General features: G+C 38.7%; 2 protein-coding genes across 4 annotated transcripts in view; both read right to left on the bottom strand.

The window, feature by feature from the left end:
- dennd5a (DENN/MADD domain containing 5A) overlaps window positions 1–13,019 on the bottom strand; it is a 30,975-nt gene extending 17,956 nt beyond the window's left edge. The window contains exons 1-4 of one of the 3 annotated variants that reach the window (XM_079662714.1): window positions 12,776–13,018; window positions 5,531–5,602; window positions 4,648–4,757; window positions 3,161–3,848 (exon numbers count right to left, since the gene is read on the bottom strand). In XM_079662714.1, coding sequence (XP_079518840.1) covers window positions 3,161–3,848; window positions 4,648–4,757; window positions 5,531–5,602; window positions 12,776–12,875 — 970 coding nt within the window. In that variant the 5' untranslated portion in view covers window positions 12,876–13,018. Of the gene's footprint in view, window positions 1–3,160; window positions 3,849–4,647; window positions 4,758–5,530; window positions 5,603–12,775 lie in introns of all 3 variants that reach the window. The other 2 variants (XM_079662713.1, XM_079662715.1) reach the window with 2 other exon arrangements.
- Window positions 13,020–15,298: 2,279 nt separating this feature from the next.
- tmem41b (transmembrane protein 41B) lies at window positions 15,299–21,722 on the bottom strand. The gene is made up of 7 exons (XM_079667371.1): window positions 21,456–21,722; window positions 19,948–20,065; window positions 18,916–19,044; window positions 18,635–18,728; window positions 17,871–17,975; window positions 17,386–17,524; window positions 15,299–17,291 (listed from the first exon to the last, which is right to left on the bottom strand). The coding sequence occupies exons 1-7, from the start codon at window positions 21,556–21,558 to the stop codon at window positions 17,122–17,124; spliced, it is 858 nt and encodes a 285-aa protein (XP_079523497.1). The 5' UTR covers window positions 21,559–21,722; the 3' UTR covers window positions 15,299–17,121.
- Between the last annotated feature and the right edge of the window lie 884 nt (window positions 21,723–22,606).

The following is a 22,606-nucleotide window of genomic DNA, read 5'->3' as shown; positions in this document are numbered from 1 at the left end:
GATTGTACCATGGACACTACTTATTCATTTCTTTCCAAGAACACTTTCATATGGTCAGAAGTGAATGGGAAAAGCCAACAATAACAAATGTTGTGGATCCTGCAGAGGTGTTTGCCAATTATTTTCTTCACTTATCGATTAATAGTTTGGTCTTTACTGTCAGAAAATCTCAAAGTTGGCATAATTCCAAAATTAAGAAAGTGATCCGCAAATGGAAATGAAGCTTCTCTGAAAATCAAATGTTGATTGTGTAACTGCAACATCCTCTGTTGATGTTCCTCTCCCCTCAACTACCCTGTCACTCTCAACTGCACTAATTACATAAAGACAGAAAGTTCAATAATACAAAAGTAGGGGCTTAATTGTAGTGTGTCACAATAGTTGACACATGATTGACACATGTGGAGCTTCCTGTTTAAGAACAACAGGAGAAGCAGAAAACAGCATTCAACTATTTATTTATTTTATGGCTGTGTATATATATATAGAACTATTTATATTTATGTATATACTGGTCTTTTGTATTCATTTTAATTACACGCTATGTCTTATTCTTTTGCTGCAAGGAGTACCTCAATCCAAATAATAAAAAAAGACAGAATTTGGCGGCGTTGCGAAGTAGCGTGGGATCATGGGAGTTATTTTTTTAACAACTATTATAGTCATTGCAGTCAGTTTTTCCCTGGGAGGATTCTTTCATTGTTAATCATTCAGGAGGGAACATAGCAGAAGTATCCCCAGAGGACTCAAACTCTCCAAAACAAGCCAACACAGTGACTAAACTGATCAAACAGAATAAACAAGCTTCATTTGAAAAACCAGTGTTTCTCTGCCATCTGTTCTGTGGACAACGGGTTGAGAGCCGAGCCACTGCTATGTTTCTCCCGTTAATTAAGATTCAGATTACCAATGACCAAATCCTTAATAAGTTAAAAATATATATTCTTTAAACAGACCAAGATCTTAAAAATGAGGCTCATAAAAGTCAATTTATGTCTACAACACTGACGCATGCGCGCAAAGGGAATGTGACGCCATTAACAGGAAATCTAAAGAAATATGCCTTGAATAAAACTATGATGATTATATCTCAATTATACATTTCTGGAAATATTTTGTATAATATAAAATACATGCACACAACTCTACAAAGTATATAACATACTCCTAGTCTTTTTTTAGACATTTAATTAGGAAAAGTTACATAATAAACCTTAATAAGAAATGTGAATTACAGTGCTATTTTTAGCACATAATACACTACACAGTGGTCGCATTATTTGCAAAGCACCCCTTTCCTTCGAGTGTGTGTTTGCGTGTGCGTGTGCGTGTGCGTGCGTGCGGGCGGGCGTGCGTGTGTGTGTGTGCGTGTGCGTGCGTGCGTGCGTGTGTGTGGGTGCGTGTCTGTGTGTGTGTGTGGGTTTAACAAGTAGAGTCTTTCTCGAACAGCCCCTTATTTCTTCTCACAGGAAGATTGCCAGGGCTTAACTCTACACAACACGTTTCACACGTTCTGCAGTGATCAGCCTCACGGGGGAAAAAAGGCATGATGTCACATCCAACCAATAATAATCATCCTGCATCACTGCCAACCTCCCTATCTCCGGGTTACCTAGCAACTCCACAGCTTTGGTCCCCCCTAAGAGCTCACCCCCCCCCCCACCCCGGCCCCTGGCGTTTTGTAAACCATTTGCCTTGCCATTGTAATGGATCCAATCACCACACTAGACCAAGGGCATCCTTATGAGTTTCTCATACACACACACTCACACACACACACACACAGTCTTTCGATGGTGTCTAAAATACTATTCTGCTCAGCGAAGGATGGCTTGGATTAATTCAATCTTTACAGAGCAATTAAGGATGGAGCTGTCTGCATTGTGGAAAGCCAAAGGGTTGTTTTTTTAACCCTTTTCATCCAAAAGCTCTGTTAAAAATGTAGTATCTAAACGTCAGACTCTTTCTGTTTATTTTGGATAGATCGCACATCATCACCCAAAAGAAGTCTGTATATATGTTGATGTATAATGTTTTTATAATTGTTTTTATAATTGCATTTTGCTTTTGTTTGCTTTGTACAGCTCTTTGTGGCCTTTCTTGTGATTTGGGGCTATAATAAATGTTGATTCGATTTTGATTTGATTATAGTTTCCCAGCTCAAATATGCAGGGCAGATGAACCTCACACACAGACACACACTTCACAAGCGAGTCCTGGCAGAAGGAGCTGCCGGTGATGGGTGAGGGGGGGCCGACATTTACACAGGCCGCTACTCCCACTCACTGCATCACTTTAATGGAAACACTCAACAGGTTATGTAATGTCTTGGATAACAGTTCCACCCCCATGAATATCAAACATGTGTCCTTGTCTTAAGGGCATGGCTTTTGTTCCTATACGACCACCCAGACATATTCAAACTCTAAAATCTCAAGGAGTGACATGTTCTTTTGACTGCATTTATTTTCTAGGTGTAGGACTCAAAGTGAAACAGACCATGGAAAGTTTGATGTTGCATAAGGAGCTCAGCAGCCAAATATGTTTATGTTTTTGCCCCTGAAGACTTCGTTTGGTAATGGTGCTTCTATTAACCCCTGGGGAATTAAGCAACAAACTTCAAGTTGCATGCATTAACAAAACTGTCTGCTAGTTTATCCTCAGGGCTTTAATAAAATAGTCTAAAGTGCATGTCGGAAGGTTGGCTTTTCAGCACAAATTATCTTTATTACAATTTTTTTTTTTTTAATTCATCCCTCCAAAATGTATTAACAGGGACGGAGGCCTTGCAGCTACACCACCGTATCACCGTACCACCAGATCCCCAGATCATCTCTATGCTCATGCCAGGACAATGATATGTCTCCCAGCTACAGACATATCTCCTGAGACTGCCCCCACCAACAGGATCACATGACCTCACAACAGCTGTTACAGATAATGCAGGATTTTCCTTGCTTCCAGCTCTTCAGAAAACATGTATAGAGTTATTTAATTGTTTCCATACAGGATGTAACCCTGACAGCTTGTCTATGTATTTGTTTAAATAATGTTGTAATGTGATCAGTATGCAATAGGTACCTGTAATCAATGCATCCTAATGGGACAGGATGCTAAAGGCTCCATGAAAACATTGAGTGCAACAGTAGCAGGGACTTACGCTGTGAGTAGAGCAGTATCTGCATCTCGAGCAGGGCACAGGTGAACAACTGGAGAACGTTCTCCACCCCCAGCAGATGTATCACTTCACCGATGGGAAAGTCAAAGAGTGGCAGCTCAGAGGTGCTCGGCCTCTGGCAAACAATGGGCCCGTAAACGCCTGAGAACTTGAGGGAGCGCCCGGAGGGTGGCAGGGGCACCTCGTAGAGGATGTTGTAGATGAAACTATCAAGAGGGAGGGGCGGGGGCAGAGGGGAGGAGACCGCCTGGTGGAGCTGCTTCAGCACCTTCCTGCAGGCCTGAGGGAAGGCCATGGGTGTGATCAGGCAGATGCACTTCGACACATACAGCGTGTCGCGACTGATGTCATACGAGTTGAAGCGCTGCAGGCGGGAGATGGCGGGCGCCGCGTGGAGCACGGGGCGAGTCTGGGAGATGTGAGGGCGCCGCAGCTCCTCGAGGCCCGGTGGGGAGGTGGGAGTGTGTAAGATGTCGTACTGCTCTGCGTTGTGCATGTGGTAAAGAGTCTGCATTGCACTGCAGATCTGCTTACTGGTCACCTCCTCGAAGAAGGTGAGGGCGAAGCCATAGGTCCGAGAGCCGTCCTCTCTGGTGATGATGTAGGAGTGGAACTGAGGCTCCCGGCAATCAACCTGCGTCCTGAACGCCAGACCCTTTGGCATACAGAGCTGCGAGAGGACGGACAAGGAAGGCAGCAGGATGTTGGGAAAAGAGAGGGGATATCAGAAAACATCACAACCTATTTCACATGATTCTGTTTTCTTACTTAAAGGTCCCCTATTATACTGTTTTTCATCAATATATTGTAGGTCTCAGTTATATACAAAACATGTCTCTGAAGTGTTTGGCTCCAAATACCAAACAGATCATTGCAGCATCCCATAAACCCCTCTGTTTCAGCCCTGTTTCAAAAGTGCTGATTCTCTGTCTTTTACTTTAGATGAAAATAAGGAGCCACTCCCCACGCCCCTCTGAGAGATATTTGGTTAAAAATGATCACCTTAGAGATTCAGATGATAAGGTGTGTGTGTGGGGGGGGGGTTACCTTGGTTTGTTATTGGCTAATGGTTACATAAGCCAAAAAAATCGTTATGACATCATAAAGTGGCCTAAATCTGATCAGATCATTTTCAGACAGGTTTTTATATAAATGGATCAGGACAAAAAGAGAGAATCTTTTTTCCTCAAACGTTCAGAATCTCTTTACACAGAGGGGACACATGTTTATGTATGAAAGACAGGAAAGAGTGGATTTTGCATAATAGGTCCACTTTAAAGGAATAGCATTTTTGGGTAATCTTGTTTTGCCCCTTTCTGTTTGAGTTAAATCGATAATAACAGAGCTGGATTCAAAAGGAAATTTGCCAATGTTTTATAGAGACAGGACAGAGCCAGACAAACCGTTTACCCCATGCTTTTATTCTCCAAATATAATAATACAATGTTAAAACTGTTAAGAGATCATACCATGCCGACAGCGTCCTGGTCAAATGGATTCCACTCGACATTTTCTGGATAATGTGCTAGGACTTTGGATTTAAAGGTTCTTCGTAATGGACTCTGCTCAAAATTCTCACCTGCAAATAAAACAAAACAGAGAGACGGCAACAAAAAAAGAGAAAAAACAGTTAGCACAGGTTTCCAGATGCAGATAGAGGAGCAGAAAGAACAATCTGATCAGAAGCAGGTTTATAGTGCCAGGCGCATCTACAGAGAAAAGAGCAAGTCAGCATATTTGTTTTGAGAGGAAGATTGCATCATATAAAGCTGTCATTTGCATCCTGCTCTAGAGAGTTAACACAATCAAATAAATAACAAGGAAGCAAAAATAATAATCCAAAATATATCATTGAATTTGTGGATCTCATGCTTCCTGACAGCTTTAATGGCAATACAAAGGAACACACAAAATAATCAATCACAGAAAGCACAACTTGAGCTGATTTGAACCCAGAATTAAGCAGAAGTGATGCACACACCAAGGCAGTACTGAAAAGTCATTCAGAGTGTGGGGGGAGAGTAAACACTGACCAAGCATTGCCAGCGCAGGCAGCACTGGATTTGAGTGTGTGTGAGAAAAACAGAAGCGGGGATAGTCAAACATCAGCTCATTGTTCAGCTGCTGCTGGGGGGCGTGAGGGAGGAGGGGAGGGTCAAAATCAGGAGGAGAGAAAACAGAGAGCGCAACATAGAAAGGGAGGGTCCCCACACCTGTGCAGAAAATAATTGTGAAACTCAGAATTTGAAGTAACAAAAAAGGGGCTGCTGAGTAAAAAAAAAAAACAAGGTTGAAGGGTTAAAGCTGAGCTCAGGTTTAGCAGGGGAGGAGTGTGTGTGGTGGGAGGGTTACCTTCATTTGCCCCCGCCAAATTTCCTCTGGCCCCATCTCTGAATTTAGTAGCCTCTATATACTGGCATAAAGCTACACAACAAATAAAACAAAAATATGATTAAAAGCCTGGTCCTAGATGGGCAGCGCATCACTTCTCAGTTTGTGTGACCACATCCCAACAGCTGTCTGAGAACAAGCAGCACACAGCCACAGGACGTTAGCGTGTCCCTTTCAGGTGGCTTATGATTCAGAGATACAGTGTTCTGTGTTGTAGTTTCCTCTCATCTGGAGATCATTCAAATCCATATTGCTCTGATGTGGATCATATCTCTCCACAGAGAGTAAGCAGCCATGCGTGCAGCTCTGTGACACTGCGCAGGGCTCCTTTGAGCGAAATGCTAAACGTCAGCTCGCTAACATGCCCACACTGACGGTTCTATCATGCTAATGCTTGACAGCTATAATGTTTGGCAGGTTCGCCATCTTGGTTTACCAGCTGTTAGCATGCCAACATTGCTAATTAACACAAAGTAAAGCCAAGGCTGAAGTCATTAGTTGGCAGGCAGTTTTGAGCCATTTTCAGGATTTACTGAGCCTTTAAATAAATCTAATATAATCTTTTAGGATTCATTTCTTCAGTAGGAATGAATTCGGAGTGCTACAGGGTGATGGAAATTATTGAGAATCCAACGCGTTCTTTGTGTTGGTCTTTAGATACTATTCAAGTCACTGTGGATAAAAGTGTCAGCTAAATAGTATGTAATGCAATGATTTATAAGGTGGCATGTAGAGCACGAGACATTCTTTCACATTTAAATACATTTTCAATATGTTCCCTTTTTTAATCACATGTGGAATAAACATCTTAATGTGCGGCAAATTGTTCAAGCGTGTGTATCCCATCACTTGACAGCCATAAGGTTTGCTGAGTGATTGGCTGCTCTTGACTGTCTAGCCCTGGAGCTGAGTCAGATTATCTCACTTTTTACATTAAAAACATCCTTTATGTAACCAGGCAATGCTTTCTGCTGTTTCCTCTTCTTGCATGGCATTTCCCCAAGCACCAATGAAACAGTTCTGCCGGCAGAAACATATATTTATTCAAAGCAACATTAGCTTTAAAGTAAAGCTGCTCTTAGAGCCGTGTAACCTATGTAGTAAGGGTGAGGTAAAGACATTTCCATTGCACTTAAAACGACTTAATGGTTAAACACAGAGATGCAAGAAATGATGACTCACTCAACTCTCTTTCCTAATGATTGCTGTAATTGTCTGCATTTGTTTGAACAAAGCACTTGTGTTTAATCTTGGAGAGGATTTACTGCGAATCCTTTTTGAAGTAGGGTGTTAAGGATTGAGTGGTTTGATCTGTTGGTTACTTTTGTATTGTACTGCCCACAGGGTAGACATTAGGCCCGGGATATAAATGTCCACCACCACAGGATTGTGAGATTATTAAGATTAGTAGCAACAGGGAAAAGATTGTCCACTCCTTATCACTTCTTTGCCATTTGTATACCACTGTAATGGCTCCAGAATTCGTTTTTAAACACCATATGTATGACGCATCATTCTTTCAGGCCTCTGCATTAACACATGCAAGTTGTTGATTGTGAGAATCCCATGTTTCTTTTTGGAGCATAACGGTTGGGATATTCTAAGGGGACTTTTCCAGTTTTTTGCTACAACAGCAACCATAAGGAAAGGATAAGAAAAAGAAATAATAAAAGGAAAATCTGATGTAGAAATGAATTTGTAAAATAGGAATGAAAACTCCTGAAATGGAAAATGGTCAAATCAAAACAAAAACTGAAATGTAAACATCCAATGTAAAAATGAAAAATGTAATGGCAGAGTAAAACAAATGATAATCCACAGTAGTGTTATCCCTATACCTCTACTTTTACATGTTTACTCATACTATAGTAGGACAAATAAATAACATATGCTCTCACATGGGATGACCCTATCACAGTGAGCTGCCTTTCCCTGCTCCTGTGACCATGCTCAGGTGAAGTGGGCTACACAGGTGTTCATTCTTTCAAACTTTACCTGCAAATTAGAGCTAATTAAAAGCTAACTACCGAAACACGCTATTCAAAATGATCACCAATAAACTCTACAATTTCTTGATTTGTCATATGTTCCAGTGGACTGTGATGCCATGTGTGGACCGGTAGTGGTGGGAGGACGGCGTCACTGAGTTCTGGCTCCTCTCCGTTTTCCTTGTTCCTGTCAGCCAGGGACCACCCACAGCTCTGCACCCCTCCTGTACTCATACACCCTCACACCTACTGTAGCAGGGTCCACTAGGCTCAGACATGAAGGGATGTACTTCTCTGACTAGAACATATATACTCAAGCACAACTCAACTTCACTGAATTCGCTGAAGACCCTGCTAATGCTTCAAAACAGCTCAGCAGCAGAAACCTCGACACTTATTCACCCAGAGGACCAGGCACTGACAGGACATGATAACTCACTCTCAGCTTAAACTCCCAGCCTTTACAGCTTGTACTCCCAACAGAGACAATATAGTAGTTTTTCTAGGACTTTTGTATCACTTGGTAAGGTTTCACTTGGTCACTTGGAAAGGTTTCAAAACTGGCACTTTAATTTACTGAAACTGGCACACTGGCAACGCTGTCTTTCTTCATTTAAATGAGTGGCTAACACCACTTACAGGCTGGCTGCCAAAAGACCAGCTTCCTGTTTCTTGTCTAGCTTAAGGGCAAACATGTGGTTAGGTAACTGTCAAAGATATCAAAATGGAAGGAATTCCTTTAATTGCGCTGGACCTGGAAACCCCACTTATTATATTTATAGTATCTTACTCATTCGGACACTCAAATGATACCAAATGTGGAAGATTATTATCTTGCCAAAGAAACTGCAACAAAACTCCTAGCTGACAACATTGAGGTATGGATAAGGTCAATCGCATGTACTAATTATTTTTTACTATTATATATGTTGATTTGCTTACTATTACCTTAGCAAATGAACAATTCTACCAACAAATGATGCTGCAATATCTGTTTAGTGTAGCAACATATCTAATGAGCCTGCAAACATTGTAATTGATATTGTTAAAACAGTCAGTCAAAACCCTGGATGTATAATAACAAGGTCAGAACAGGTCTCTGATATCGATACTAATGGCTACAAAGTGTTTTTATCATTTCAACTAGAACATTTTAGGTTGTTGATCATTGTAACTACAGCAGTTTGTTGCTACATCCATAGACAAACAAACAAAAACAATTAAAAAGCTAATTTGTTTTTCCTACTTTGACACGTTACAAAGTCTGCTGTTAGAAAAAAACAGCAATGACCAAACTTCTCAATAACTACTATTTAACATCTTCTAACGCTGTTTTAATTCTGTTACCATCCATAATGTTTGTAGACATGTAAATATAGTAATACAAATAATACCAATTGCGCCTTTTATCATTAACTTGTGAAAGAAAATGAAGATAAAGAGAATTTCAAACACAGACGATGAGACATCTTGAACGGATGCTGCTTTGATGTAACATGATGACAGCCTGGAAATTCAGCTCGGGAAACATCTGTTGGCAGCCAGAGGATCGGACTACAGAGAAACAGCCTTTTGAACAGGAATGTGCAGGTTTAATTACTACACCGTGACGGGGAAGAAAGTAAACCATCCAAGCTAGTGACTGACAACCATGACAGATTCCACTCTGTTCCCATTTCCCACTTCTTTTAATGATATCCTAAATGTTACTTAACACAGAAACACAGGTCTTCAACTAATAATAAAAAAAAGATTATAGATTTATATGATGTCTTAAAGTAACTGGACTTATTCTGCAGATTGTATTGTCAGTTTTCTCCACACATGCATAAAAACGGTCCACTTCTAAGTTTGTATTATTTTTGATTATGACTAGCAAGGTACACTGCGGCCTCTAAGCCGTTTGGAGTAATGAATCCTCAAATTGCATTCAAAATGTCCCTAATGTTAAATGATCAGGCAGATTTCAAAAACACTGACAGGAGACCTTTAACAGAACCATAAGTAAGCAACTGAGTGGAAATATGAAGGGCAACATTATGCATTTAAAGCCAGCTTTCATGTGGAGCCATTCATCCCCATTTGTTTGCTGAGTAGGATTGGGAGAGAGAGGCGGCCTGGGAAATTCAAAAGGATATTTAGCATTTGAATAAGCGGAGCCTGTGTGCGAGTGTACTTATGTCCCTCAGCTGCCTCTGTTTCCAGTGTCCCCTGTGAAGCTCAGGGTCATACATATGCTAATCAGGTCCTCCTGCCAAACACTGTGCTTATTAAAGGAAGTTTTGTCCTTTCTTTGTGTGTCACTGTACATGAATAATGATTGCATCTTATTAAAAAGAGGAACATACCTAGGTTCTGCAACTTCACTTGAGAAAACCACCAGAGTGTTTGATTTAATTTGAAGTAATCTAGCAACAGTTTTGTCAGTACATTTCGGGGCAAGGTAACTTTAAATATATACAAAATAATAAAAGGTGCTGTAATCATTGGGCGTATTATAATTTAATCAAATCTAGTCCTATGTTCATTGATTAGTATTATTACTTAGTGAGTAAGGCTGCCAAGTGACTATCCTTACTAGTTAGCCTTACATTTATTTTTTTAAGGGCATAGTTTAAAGTATTTTTGAAAAAACATCTACTCTTGGTAACATTTGCACTTGAATTTGTTGACAAACCTTTTGTAATTTTACAGGTTTGTTTGCAGAGTTTCCCCGCATTTGCCTTAACTACCAAGACATATTCCTAGAAGTTCTTGGTATACCACAGCGGACATTTAGCTGAAACCTGTAACAATGGAATTTCCACACTATTTCCTCTCGTCGACTAAAACTGAAAGTCTACAAGGGCAAACCCCTAACCTCTTATCTACAGAAAACAACAGCAACATGCAGTAAGTAGAACAGCTTCAATAAAGTTTGACCACAAAGTCTCGTTCTGTGCAAGCTGTCAGCCGGTGACGGTTTTGTCTAGTCAGAGATCTCAAAAAACCCTGATCACCCAATCTTAAGGGTAGATTTAAGATAAAAAATATACAAAGACCTGTGTTGGTGTAAAAAAGTAACATGGTGTTCACGCATTTTAGTGTCAGAGAGCCTTCCTCATTTTGCTACTATGGTTGTAATCTAAACCAAGTGTTGTTTGTCAGACATTTTTATATACATTTACTCTCTTGAACATCTTCGGATAGCACTTTCAATTTGAAGTACATTTGAACTCAACTTGTAAAAAGGAACTTCAATTAACGGAAGTCAAAACATAGCAAGAGAAAGGGTTGAGTATATGAAGTTATTGCTTTGAGGAGAAAATAACTTTCTTTCAAGGAAACAAATGGCCTCTGACTACCTGCTGAGTCACAGTCAATAAATCACAAAAACAAAAGAGAACACAGAATAGAGAAAACAGAGTCTTCTCTATTCATTATTGTGTTGTAAACAAAGAGTGTATATATTTAGGGTGATCTGTTCTCAGGAATATAATATTCATGACTATATTTGATTAGTGTTTAATCACCTGTAAGAAAGAACCATGGTATATGAAAAGGAGCCTTTCATATCTACATCCAGATCCGGTCCTTAACCACAGAGACATGTTAGTAGCTCACAACAGAAAAACAAAACTCTGGCTCTAGTAAGCGGCTTTCATGTTTCATTTAATCTAAAGGCGTCAATATCTTAGACAGATATTTATACACATTTAAAAATGACAGAAGAGCTGTAATAACAAACCAATCCACAAGCTACATATATTTCAATAATTGTGTATTGTTGTTGTCATTTCAAGAAATTATAGAAAATGCTGTTTTCTCAGCCTATAATGTTAATGTCTTATATCTGTATATTATAATACTTTGAATATCTTCAACCCTATTAGCTACAGCCCTGCAGCAGCTATTCTTCCTGGCGTCCAAAAATAGACTTAATAACAAAGCAATCATTAGCAAACAAGATTTGGATGGACAGGTTTTGTGCCAAAACAGAATGGATGTGCATGTCTTTGTTAGGCCTGGTTTTTTAGATGAAATGTGCAGTTATGGTACCATATCCTGTCATGTGCCTTCTGTCAGCTGTCACTGCTCGCCACCCTAACCCATTAGCTAGTCACTCAAAAATACATTAAAAAATGTGCCCAAAGTGAACCCAGAAATAATAAAAGGAATATACCACAGTATGATATAATCTCTAACAATAATGTATTCTGTATTTGAAAAGTCAGCTGACGACTAATATAGCAAAGAAAAGCGTGTGTTGTTGTTACACAGTTTCACATGCACATATATTTTCAAATCCTCTCTTTCAATCAAAGACATGCTCATTTTGGATTTGAAAAGATAAAAACAAGTCACAGTCTCAGAATCAAACAGGAACCAGATGTGTCACAGACCATTGTACTAGTATTACATGTTAACGCTATTACTATAATTGTTTGTAAAGGAAAGGGTGTGTCCTCTGAGGGGTTACTTGAAGAGGATGGTTGCATACAGTACACGACATGGATCTGTGGTCGATGCTGAGGATGTCAGGGGTCGATGGGGGATATGGTACATTTTAGTTTAAGGACATTTGTTGACCCTCAGGTCTAAACCCTTTTTTGTATATGTTTGGTTCGCCTGGTATTGTTGTGTAATAACGCATGTATATAACCTCAACCCTGAAAGGCATAATCAAGTAATATACATATTTATTATCAGGACCATCTAAACTATCAGCGTAGGCTACAAGTATGTCACATTAAAGCAAGATGTCAAATGAATGCACCCATAACTCAAGCCACCGTGACAACATCCTCGGTTGTAATAACATTATATCGACATTATACCATCAACGAACACTAATGTCTGAATTAACTGTGAGATGTGTCAAATTAAATATGTATTCGTGCGCAGAACCAACCTCAAACCCTTTTGGTATATAGAGTAAAAACCATGAGGGAATTTATCGAAAACCTTTGAATTGAATTAATATTCATGTCAGTGCGTTAAAGAGACACAACAAGGCAGTAATCCTCATCGAGAGGAACAGGCTGAGAGGAGAGGGGCTAGGCCTGCCGTGATGTCCGCTGTGTGTTAATGTTAACAACATATACCATGTTACGGGAACACCAAACAACGTTACGATACAGTAACGGCTGAATAATAACAGTGACATGACGTTATAACACCCCTTCTTTCCAGTCTTATACGCTACAGCATCAACCCCTGTGATGGCTAATGTGCTTACCGGACAGTTCGTCGGGTTCCAGCCCGCTTTCGGTGTCGAGTCCGCAGATCACAAAATAATCTGCGAACCGGCAGGAGCAGGAGCTGAAGCCGGTGGTCATTTTGAGACAGGTCCGGTGGTCCTCTTTTCCCCCCAACAGGAAGCATATTAAAGAAACTCGGAGAAGTGATTTCTGTCTGCCATCTCGTAGGAGATGCTACGTTTCTGCGAAGCTCTAAAATCAGTACCGACAGTAAGCTAACCGGCTGCTACCAGGAACGGTTACCGTACATCCGGCCGCCATCCTTCCCAATAAAACACAATCTTCATAAATATAGGCAAGAAATTAAAAAGAAACTTTTATTTTGCACCATACATAGGCTACTGTGCCACTATTAGCAATACCTTTACATTTAGTCGTATTCTATGTTGCTTACTGGAAATTATAATTAGTTTGAAGTTGTATTTATGTGTTGAATTCATAGACTGTATATATGAAGGTTGAATTATAGTAGGCTAAATGTTTTAGTCAGGCACATTTCTCACAGTTTCAAGATGGCCTACAATCATTATTTTGCAGGAGGATTGTTCTTCTTGACGAAATTACCTTTAACTATGTGTTGAGTCCCGTAAGGCTGCGATGTGTTAAAAAAAGATTGCATAATATTTTTGAGGGAATTTGCTATAGCATCACATTTCTTTCACCCAAAAACTACAGGCCTGTAAAAGTTGCCATATTTGTAAAATGTATAACGAGTTAAACTTTTGACCTATTCTGTTAATTTAGTCCACTGAGATGTGTTGTCCAGCTCTTCTTGTTGAAACAAATTATTGTTTTACTTTGAAGAAGGTATTCATTTACTTCCTGCGTTGTTCTCTGCTTCACACATCCATAGAAATCAGAGCGTTGCAGTCGAAATGCATTGTGGTCCATCAACAGCACAACAGCTGTAATCATCTCCCTTTAAACCAAAAAACTAACATTAGGATAATATTGTTTGTGCATACATGTTTCTTAACCTGATCTGCCGCTAGTACAGTCACAGTTATTGTGCTCTCAATTCGATGATGCACTGTTGCTGTTTTTAGTTTCACCCAGACCTACATATAAAAGTAAAAACGTATATATAAAAATACATGCACACCCAAAAGACATACATGGTCAAATATAAGCATTTACCAGTACAGTTTAAATATTATACTTTCAGACAAATTATGAAATTGGTATCACAATAAAAAAGTGCTTTTAAATGATGTTAATGAATATGTATTCCTCCAAAACTTCGTATTTTTTGCATAAGTTGAGGAGATTCAGTGACCTTATTAAAGACCTGCAACCTGTTATTTTCAAGAGTTTATCGTCAATCAGGAGTATCACATTTTACCCTGCAATGGTTTTCGATAACAGTACAGTTTATCTGCAATTTGTATACAACAAACAATGGTGCGATAATGTTTATTAAGTCTTTGTCTGATTGTCCAGTTCACAAAAGGTGAGGTTTATACTTTAGTACAAATCAACACATTTAACCAACGTATATTGTAAGTCCATGACATTATTCTACAGATTCATCAACATTTCAAGTTTTAATTTAAATAGAAAAAACAGTTTGGTCATTTCTGTTCATGTTTAGCTTTACTGAATGCATTCACTGTATAAATCCCTTAACTGACGCATTTTATACGTGTGATTCCCCTTGTGGGTTCATCTGAGGGTGTGGCTGTGCTGGCACCTGGATCTGGTGCCCTGCAGCTATTTAAAGCCTCTGCTCCCCTCTTATTTCCCCTACAGGATCCTCGGTTTTTGGTTGAGTATGTTATGAGTTTTCTTACTTGCTTCACTTTGTGCACTTCAACACTCTCAAACTCATACCTGTCCATGCAATCCGCACCCTGCATTTACAGTACTGATACCACTGACATCCACACCTCATGCTTCATTTGTTTTACACTTAATTAATTTGGCTAATTTGAACTACTTTCTTTAATAAACATCCTTTGTTAAACCGTTATGGTGTGTCTCCTCTTTGTTGTGGCCTTTTGAGCCAGGTCTTAACAATAAGTGATCAGACATGCGCCACACTGTTATCAAAATATCACCACATGGCGGCACTAACCTCACTTTTTTCTGTCAGGCTGATATGTATGCTGGTGTAGAAATTCTGAAATGGTTTTGTGGTATAGGTTTTATAAAATAAATTAAAATGTCAGTTTCCATCACTCTTAAAAGTCAATGATGTTCTGTAAAATATCATTTTAATGATTTACTAAATATAAAAAAAACATAAACTAAATTAGGACGGTAAACACTTCATACTGGAAGACATTGCTGTTCAGTCAAATAATACTGCTTTTTGAAATGTTAACAGAGAGCTATACAGAATTATTTCACTATATCTTTGATGGAGTAATAGAAGAAAAAAGACATTCATATATCCAGTTTGAGTAAATATTTTGGTAAAGATTTAAATAACATAGCATATTGAGAAGTAAAATCTATTAAAATCTATCATCTTCCATGTCTTTTCAAGAACATTTGTCGGAGAGATTAGTCGTTTTTTAATCAATTAATTCCACCACTTTAGTAAAGATGCAATTTTCCAATTATACGATATAACTTAGTTGTACAATGCAGCACCCTCTCAAAACAGTAAGAAACATAAAAACAGCCAAACAGTCTTTGAAAGAAGTAGCACTCAGTATAAAAGCAGAATATGCTACGACATTAGTATCCTCAGTAGCCATTTAAAATTCACATGAATTGAGGTTTATGAATCTGGGCTTGAGAGGTTAATAATCTAACAGTAGTACACACTATATCACAAAGGAAAAACAGGAAATCTTAAAATGCACCTATGCTTTATACATGTGATGTTTTACGAGATTTAATAAAAATGTGTCGGAATAAGTTACCATAATGTACATTCACTGCATCAACGTCTCTAGTAAACATCCAGAGTGTTTTTAAGCAGCAGCAATAGGTTACAATGGTACACAGGCACAAAAATAAAACCATTCAGTAAGCTTGTATAGGAAAAAGTAATTCAAAACAATTTAGGGAAAACTCAAAAATCAGTCATTCAAAAACAATTCAGGGAAAACTGAAATCAGGCATATTATATTTGAAGAATGGAAGTAGTAAAAAGCAAGGTAGGGCTCAGGTAGCTCAGCCTGTTGGCAGTCTTACTGAGGGCACTAGTTACCTAGGATACCGGTGCATCAAACACTGGTGCCCTGTCCACGGTGCAGACAAAATCTCAATTTATGCTGGCATAGCAAACTATTTCATGGGAGAGCGAAAGACACAACTAGAACTGTGGGATCATCGACATATGCGTAACAATTGAACCCAAGATGATGTTGGCTTTTGACTAATTTCTCTGCATTGCATACATCTTTGAACACATAAATCTAGTGTGATGAATTTATGTTAATTTCTTAGTTACTCATTTGAAATGGGAAATGCTTGGAGTTTGGCATACTACAATACAGAGGTCCAGTAAAAACAATATTACATCAGATTAGTCCATTCATTAAAAGTCAGCCAAAATGAACAATAAATTGTGAAATGTGGCTGGATCCAGGCACCTTTTAAAGAATAACAGGAAACTCACCCCAGGTCACAGAAGTAGCACTTACTAAGATCAGACACACACCTTCCTTCTCTAGTTTCACTCTCTCTTCACGCTGCATATGCTCACCAAGGCCAGGTATCCGAGCATTCTATTTAAAAACTAAAATCCACTTTTAACAGTTATTGCTATGGTGGTACACTTGATTATTATAATCGTAGTATTTTAAAAATAAATATTAAAAAGGGTGTGGTAGTTAAAGGTGCTACAAACAGGATGTAGAAAGGAATGTGCTACTTTCAAAGCAGATGAATTAGTAAAAGTTCCAGTAATTAAAAAATGTGGTGTCTGCAACAGACTCGACAAGGTACTGATGACATTGTTTATAGCAGTCTTTTCCCTTGAAACTTATCCGAACGAAGAGTTTTACTCCAACATCCTCTGGGTAGCACCTTTAATTGTCTGGCAAGAATCATAAAACAATGAACAGCGACTTAAATAAAAACACAAAGCTAAATTTAACTAATTTACAAGATGTGCCAAAATCAAGAACATCCTCCACCAAAACTTTAAAAAACATGTGCAGTCAGCGGCCATTTTACATTTAACATCAGGAGCAACCCACCACTGCATGCATTGAGTGGTGGACGAGTGCTTGTTATCGGAGGTTCCACCACCGGCAGCTTTGTATGAGACGGAGGCGGGGCAACTTGAGTGACAGCTGCACGTTCCTGAGCCGAGGGCAAGGGAATGCCGGGATCAGCCAGCAGAGGAGGTGCTGAAGTGTATAATCTCCTACTCTAGTTTCTTCTGCAGCTTTTTCTGGAAGCAGACGGGCAAGATGGAAAGCACGGCGAGGACACCGAGCACAGCCAGGGAGTTCCAGGACACGGCCTCGCCCGCTGTGGTAAGCTTGTACAGTGTTGTACCGGCGTTGATCGCTACAAAGGAGGGCGGGGCCACTCCTGTGGATCAGCCAGGGGGAATTAGGGTCAGTCAGTGAATACAAATCATACAGCAAATCATTTATAGACAGTCAGAAGGGATGGACATACTTACCAAGAAATGTACCGAGGAAGAAAACCCCCAAAGGCACGTTGATGACAGGCGAGGTGATGTTGATGAACCAGTTGGGAAGGAAGGGGGTGATCCTCAGGAAGATGATGTAATTAATTAAATGATCTCGATGTTTGTCGACCTGCCAGCAAAAAGTGAATGTATAGTTAGTCATATGCTTTACATTACCAGTAAATACTATTTGTGAAGTCAGTATGAGGACCCTTGTCGTTCTCGCATCTCCAGTTACTAGTCAAGTACAAAACTTATTACAAAATGTATTTTTTTATTAAACCAGCTTCTGCCTCCATAATATAAAAAATAAAAATCTTCACATGGATTTACAGCACAGCCGTACTTTTAGACAGCATTAGTTTGGACAATCTTGCCTAATAATGAATACATATTCATATAATTCGAGAGATCCCATACTGAAAATTCCTCTTTCCAACATAGCCTTTATAAACAATACATTGCAAGGCTCTTACCTGCTGGGACCATTTCTTTGCTCTCTCTGAGAGATATCTGTAGACAATGGGTCTGCCCACCAGATATGATAGCAAATAGCAAAAGGAAGCACCGAGACCAGAGCACTGCCAACGGATAAAAAACAGAGCAGAAAAAAAGGGTTACTTACTTACACACACACATATCTGTAACCTGCTTATAAATATTGTCATACTCTTGAAATAAAAAAGGAAAAATTTTTTTTTAAATGTAGCCTCTCCAAATACATTTATCTTCATCTTCCACCATTTCATTTGTATTCATAACTTTTAGCAATGATGTTGAAGACAGGGCTGAGGGACCCCGTGTTGTCACCCATTATTGGTGACCTTCCTGGTTGTTCCAACCAAAACAGAGTGGATGCAACAAATACGCATGAGGTCCTGTTGTACTTCCGGAGGGTGCTTCCATATTGTTTTTCGTGACTTCACAGACTCTGATTTTGTGCGTTTGTCACAGAACATTTCTTAAAAAATATTAGCAGAGCCAATGCATAGGTGTTGTTGAAGGACCTTCACACTATAGTCTGCTCCAATGACGGCCGGATTAAAATGATGACTCCATTGACAAATATATTAAAGAAGTATGTTTATGAGACAGGATCCATTCTTGCAAAAGAGAGCATGTTGATCTACATCCCTACATACCAAAGTGTGTCTTGTGGAAACTATTTCAGTGCAAAGTTGCTCATACAATCCAACATTTGATTTTAATCCCACATTTCATACCACCCTTGCTTACTCACCAAGCAGACTAAGAAAAGAGCCAAGGGGAAAGGGTAAAGATATCCAGACAGGATGCTGAGGAAGATAGATCCTGGGATTGCAAATGTCTGGAGGCTGAAAGAAGCGTCAAGGTAAACAACTTTGCAAAACATTCAGTTATTACTAAGGCAGACTACAAACTATCACTGCAAACCTGTTTTTGAAGATCCACATTTCATCAGGGTAGTTTTAAAAACATCTTCACCAGACAGACAAGCTAAGCTAAGATAAGTAGGTAGAAACATAGATTCTCAAAGGATACAAAATATATGTAGCGAAGTAGGCCACCAACACTTGGGAGTAGTATGTGTCTTTGTATTTAGACAGCACAGTACCCAAAGCCTTGGCATCCTCCATGTCTTTTGGTATCTTGATTTTCTCCATTTCATCACTGAAAAATACGAATTATAATCGTTAATCAAACATACTTCACAGAAAACATATTTTATTTCATTTTTTCACAATGCACATTCAGAACCCGATCGCTCTAAGCGCTGCAGTCACCTCTGGATTTTGAGTATCATGTCAATGGATGACCTTACCTACCAAGTCTAAATCATGTTCTTTGACAAGACGTTATAGTAGGATAAACTATAAACTAGGGCTGCTTGATTATGGCAAAAATCATAATCTCGATTATTTGGGTCAATAATTGATATCACGATTATTAAAAACGATAATCCATTTACTTTGAAAAGATCAATTTATTGGAGAAAAAAAATGTGAACAGTATGTTTTTAACAGTTGATTACCCTGAACTTTAAGTATAATTCAACTGAAAAACCAATTAAACATTTAAAAAAAAATAATAATAAAAAAATAATAATCGTTTTATTTCGATTACGTTGTTTTCGTAATCGTTGCAAGCCATAATCGTAATTGCGATTAAAATACGATTAATTGAGCAGCCCTACTATAAACAAATCACAAAATGTGAAAAAGTAGTCAAATAAAACTGTACAAATCACAAAATGTGTTACACTGCATGAAATTGATTGGTTTATGGAACCATTTATTCTTGAAAGTCTATTATTGCCAATCTGTCAGTTTACATTGCTGGCCCTACTGGTACTGAAAATGACAAAGTAGTGCATTCTCCACTTAAGAAGCAGCAGCATTGTGAAAAAAAAAAGAAATCAAATTTAAGTGTAACCTAAAAAAAAACATTAGATTACATTTCATCATTTTATTTCCTACAGTACTAATTATGAATACTTATTAAGTCTTTATTTCCATTGTTGAGCAATTTCCCACCATCATTTAACCGAGTTTAATAATCAACAAAACAACTCACTCAGGAAGCTCTGGGAAGTTCCTGTAGACCAGGTACATAACTGAGGCGGCGAACGTGAAGATGGACACCAGAATCAGGAGGGACATGCGTGCTGAGCCCCCTTCAGCGTGCTTAACCTCTGTGGGGAAAGAGAATAAGTTATTTACCAACTAAATCAAGATGATCCTTCAGAAAATGACTAACTAGCTACCAGGGAGCCGCGTGTAATAAACTAATGAGTTTTGCATCCCCTGTTCAGGCCCCTACAGGGAACTCAGTAGCCCCCTTGAGAAAGACTGTTCCTGAGCGTGTCTGTAAATTCATTGCTTCATTAAATACTTCATGGAAAAAGGACAACTGTATACAATGAATATATAAGTTGTGATAGAATAAGTTATAGATTAAAAATACAAAACAGTTTATCAAATTGTTCGAATAAACTGCATATCAACCAATTACAAAAGGCAACTGCTACATACTAATGCATCAGCAAAAAATAATATAATAGTACAATTTAGAGACTTGAATGGGGCTACTTTTCAGCATCGCCTACATTTATTACGACTACGAAATATCTGACAACTGTTGTAATGCAAGTGCAGTTTTTGGGTTAGGCATTGGTGTAAAGTAACTAAGCATTTTTTAATCAATTTTGAGGGATTTGAACTTTACTTGAGTATTTTAACTTTTTGCTACTTTGTACTTCTACCCCAATACAAATGTAGAGGTACATCGTGTACTTTTACTCGACTAAATGTATTTAATACCTTATGTTACTTCGCAGATTTGGATTACTAATGTGAAATATCATCAACACTTAAAAATACTTAGTTAAATTCACAAGCTACCCTGCAGTATACAAAGTAAGGAAAGTTACACGTTTATCAGCTTTGATAACAATTTAAATGATTATTAAATAATATTATAAATTATCCTGAAATGGGCTGACCTAAATAATTCGTTTTTTTTTTACTTTAAGTATATTTTGATGACAATTATTTTCTACTTTTACTTGAGTAACATTTTGAACGCAGGACTACCTGTAACAGAGTATTCCTAGTATTTCCTGGTACTTCTCTGGGGTTAGGGTCAATGTGTTGTTGTATGACTAGTTTGGTTTATCTGAATACAGGATCTGAACACTTCCCCCACCACTCGTCGTTTGACACTCATTGTTAATGAAAGTAGCTTAACTCAAGTTGTTAAGAAAGGGATGTTAATCTCGTTTAAACATTAAGGTTCATGTTATAAGGTTCACACCCTCACTAAAGCTCAGTCACAGGGGTGTATGCTAGCTTCTTCAACGTTAAAGCGTTATCTTTTTCTAGCTAACGCGTAACTACGCTAGCCATCGGCTAATTGTCTACGATAGCTGGCTGTGTAATCAACAACAAGCTAACATTAGCTCCTGCATGACGTTGCCTGGTTATTCAGTTACTAAATGTATCTGTGTCCATCTAGAAGTATTTCATCACCCCTGCTTTGCTGTAAATGGATGTTAACCGTTAGCCACTAAAGCCGAAACCCACCTTTCGGTACTGGTGAATCCTCCGTCTTCACCTCCGTCTTCACCTCTTCCTGTTCAGAGGACGCACCATCGTTTTCCCGTCTTTCTCTCCGCTTTTTGGCCATTTTACAGATATAACTTAGAGGTCAGCTGAGGTACCGAAACAGCAAAAGCCGACGGGTGGCGTGACTGACACCGGTGCGGTGACAGTCTGCTGACACGTTACACAGGATGACCTTTTACCTCACATCACAGCAACAAAAGCTGCACCATCCACTACAGCGCCCCTCTGCGTCACACTGTCTCCATTCAAGACTCAAAGGTTGGATTGTCATATTCAAGATTCAAAGATGCACAGCTACATTGTAGTTATGGCAATGAACATCTTATGTCGGCTCCTCCAACAATGCAGCATATAAGACATAAACAATAAGGAATAGTGCAATAGTCTGAAGATGAAAGTATATTACTATACCATAATGAAGGTAAAAATGCACTCAAAATCACATCACAACGAGAACTATAGTCGGGCGTTCATTGTTTTAAAAACACATTGGTGATCCAGAGGTCTATGCATTGGTTTTTCATGCAGGTGCTTGAGGTTCAACGCCCAGGGGGGGGACATCTTTTATCTTCTGCTATAATGATGTTAAATCTGGAGAAATTGTTCCCACCACTTTTTCTAACAAAGTGACGCCCTTGCATGAGTCTCTGCACATAACCTACAGTGTTATGGCAAGTCAAATAAGACATGAAAGAATAATTCACATTTAAAAAAATAAATAAACTCAATAAAAATAGTGCGAGAAGAAACTGAGTAGAAATAAAATAGTCCAGGATTATGTTGCAGTGATCTACATGTCAAATAAAATACAAAAAGCTAAATGTTGCAGAGAAGTTGGCAAGTGACCAAGTAAATCCAGGACTCACATGTAAATATAATAAGATATAACATATACTAGAACAGAATAAATACTGCTACAGTGAATCGTTGCTTTGAGTCTTTCAGGTAGTGGGTTCATGTAATTCAATTATATTTGAAGTAATAACTGAATTTTACCGTTTGAATTGTTCACTGGCTACATTGTTAAACCTTCATCTTAAAAAAATAAATGTTCCATCACCAGAAGAAGAAAAAAAGGCTTTTTGATGCTGCTCAAATGGTCAATGATA

Source organism: Notothenia rossii (genome assembly GCF_949606895.1).
Source record: "Notothenia rossii genome assembly, chromosome: 2".
Classification (NCBI taxonomy): domain Eukaryota; kingdom Metazoa; phylum Chordata; class Actinopteri; order Perciformes; family Nototheniidae; genus Notothenia; species Notothenia rossii.
Note: the sequence above shows the minus strand (reverse complement) of the source record. Positions and strands in the feature narration are given on the sequence as shown.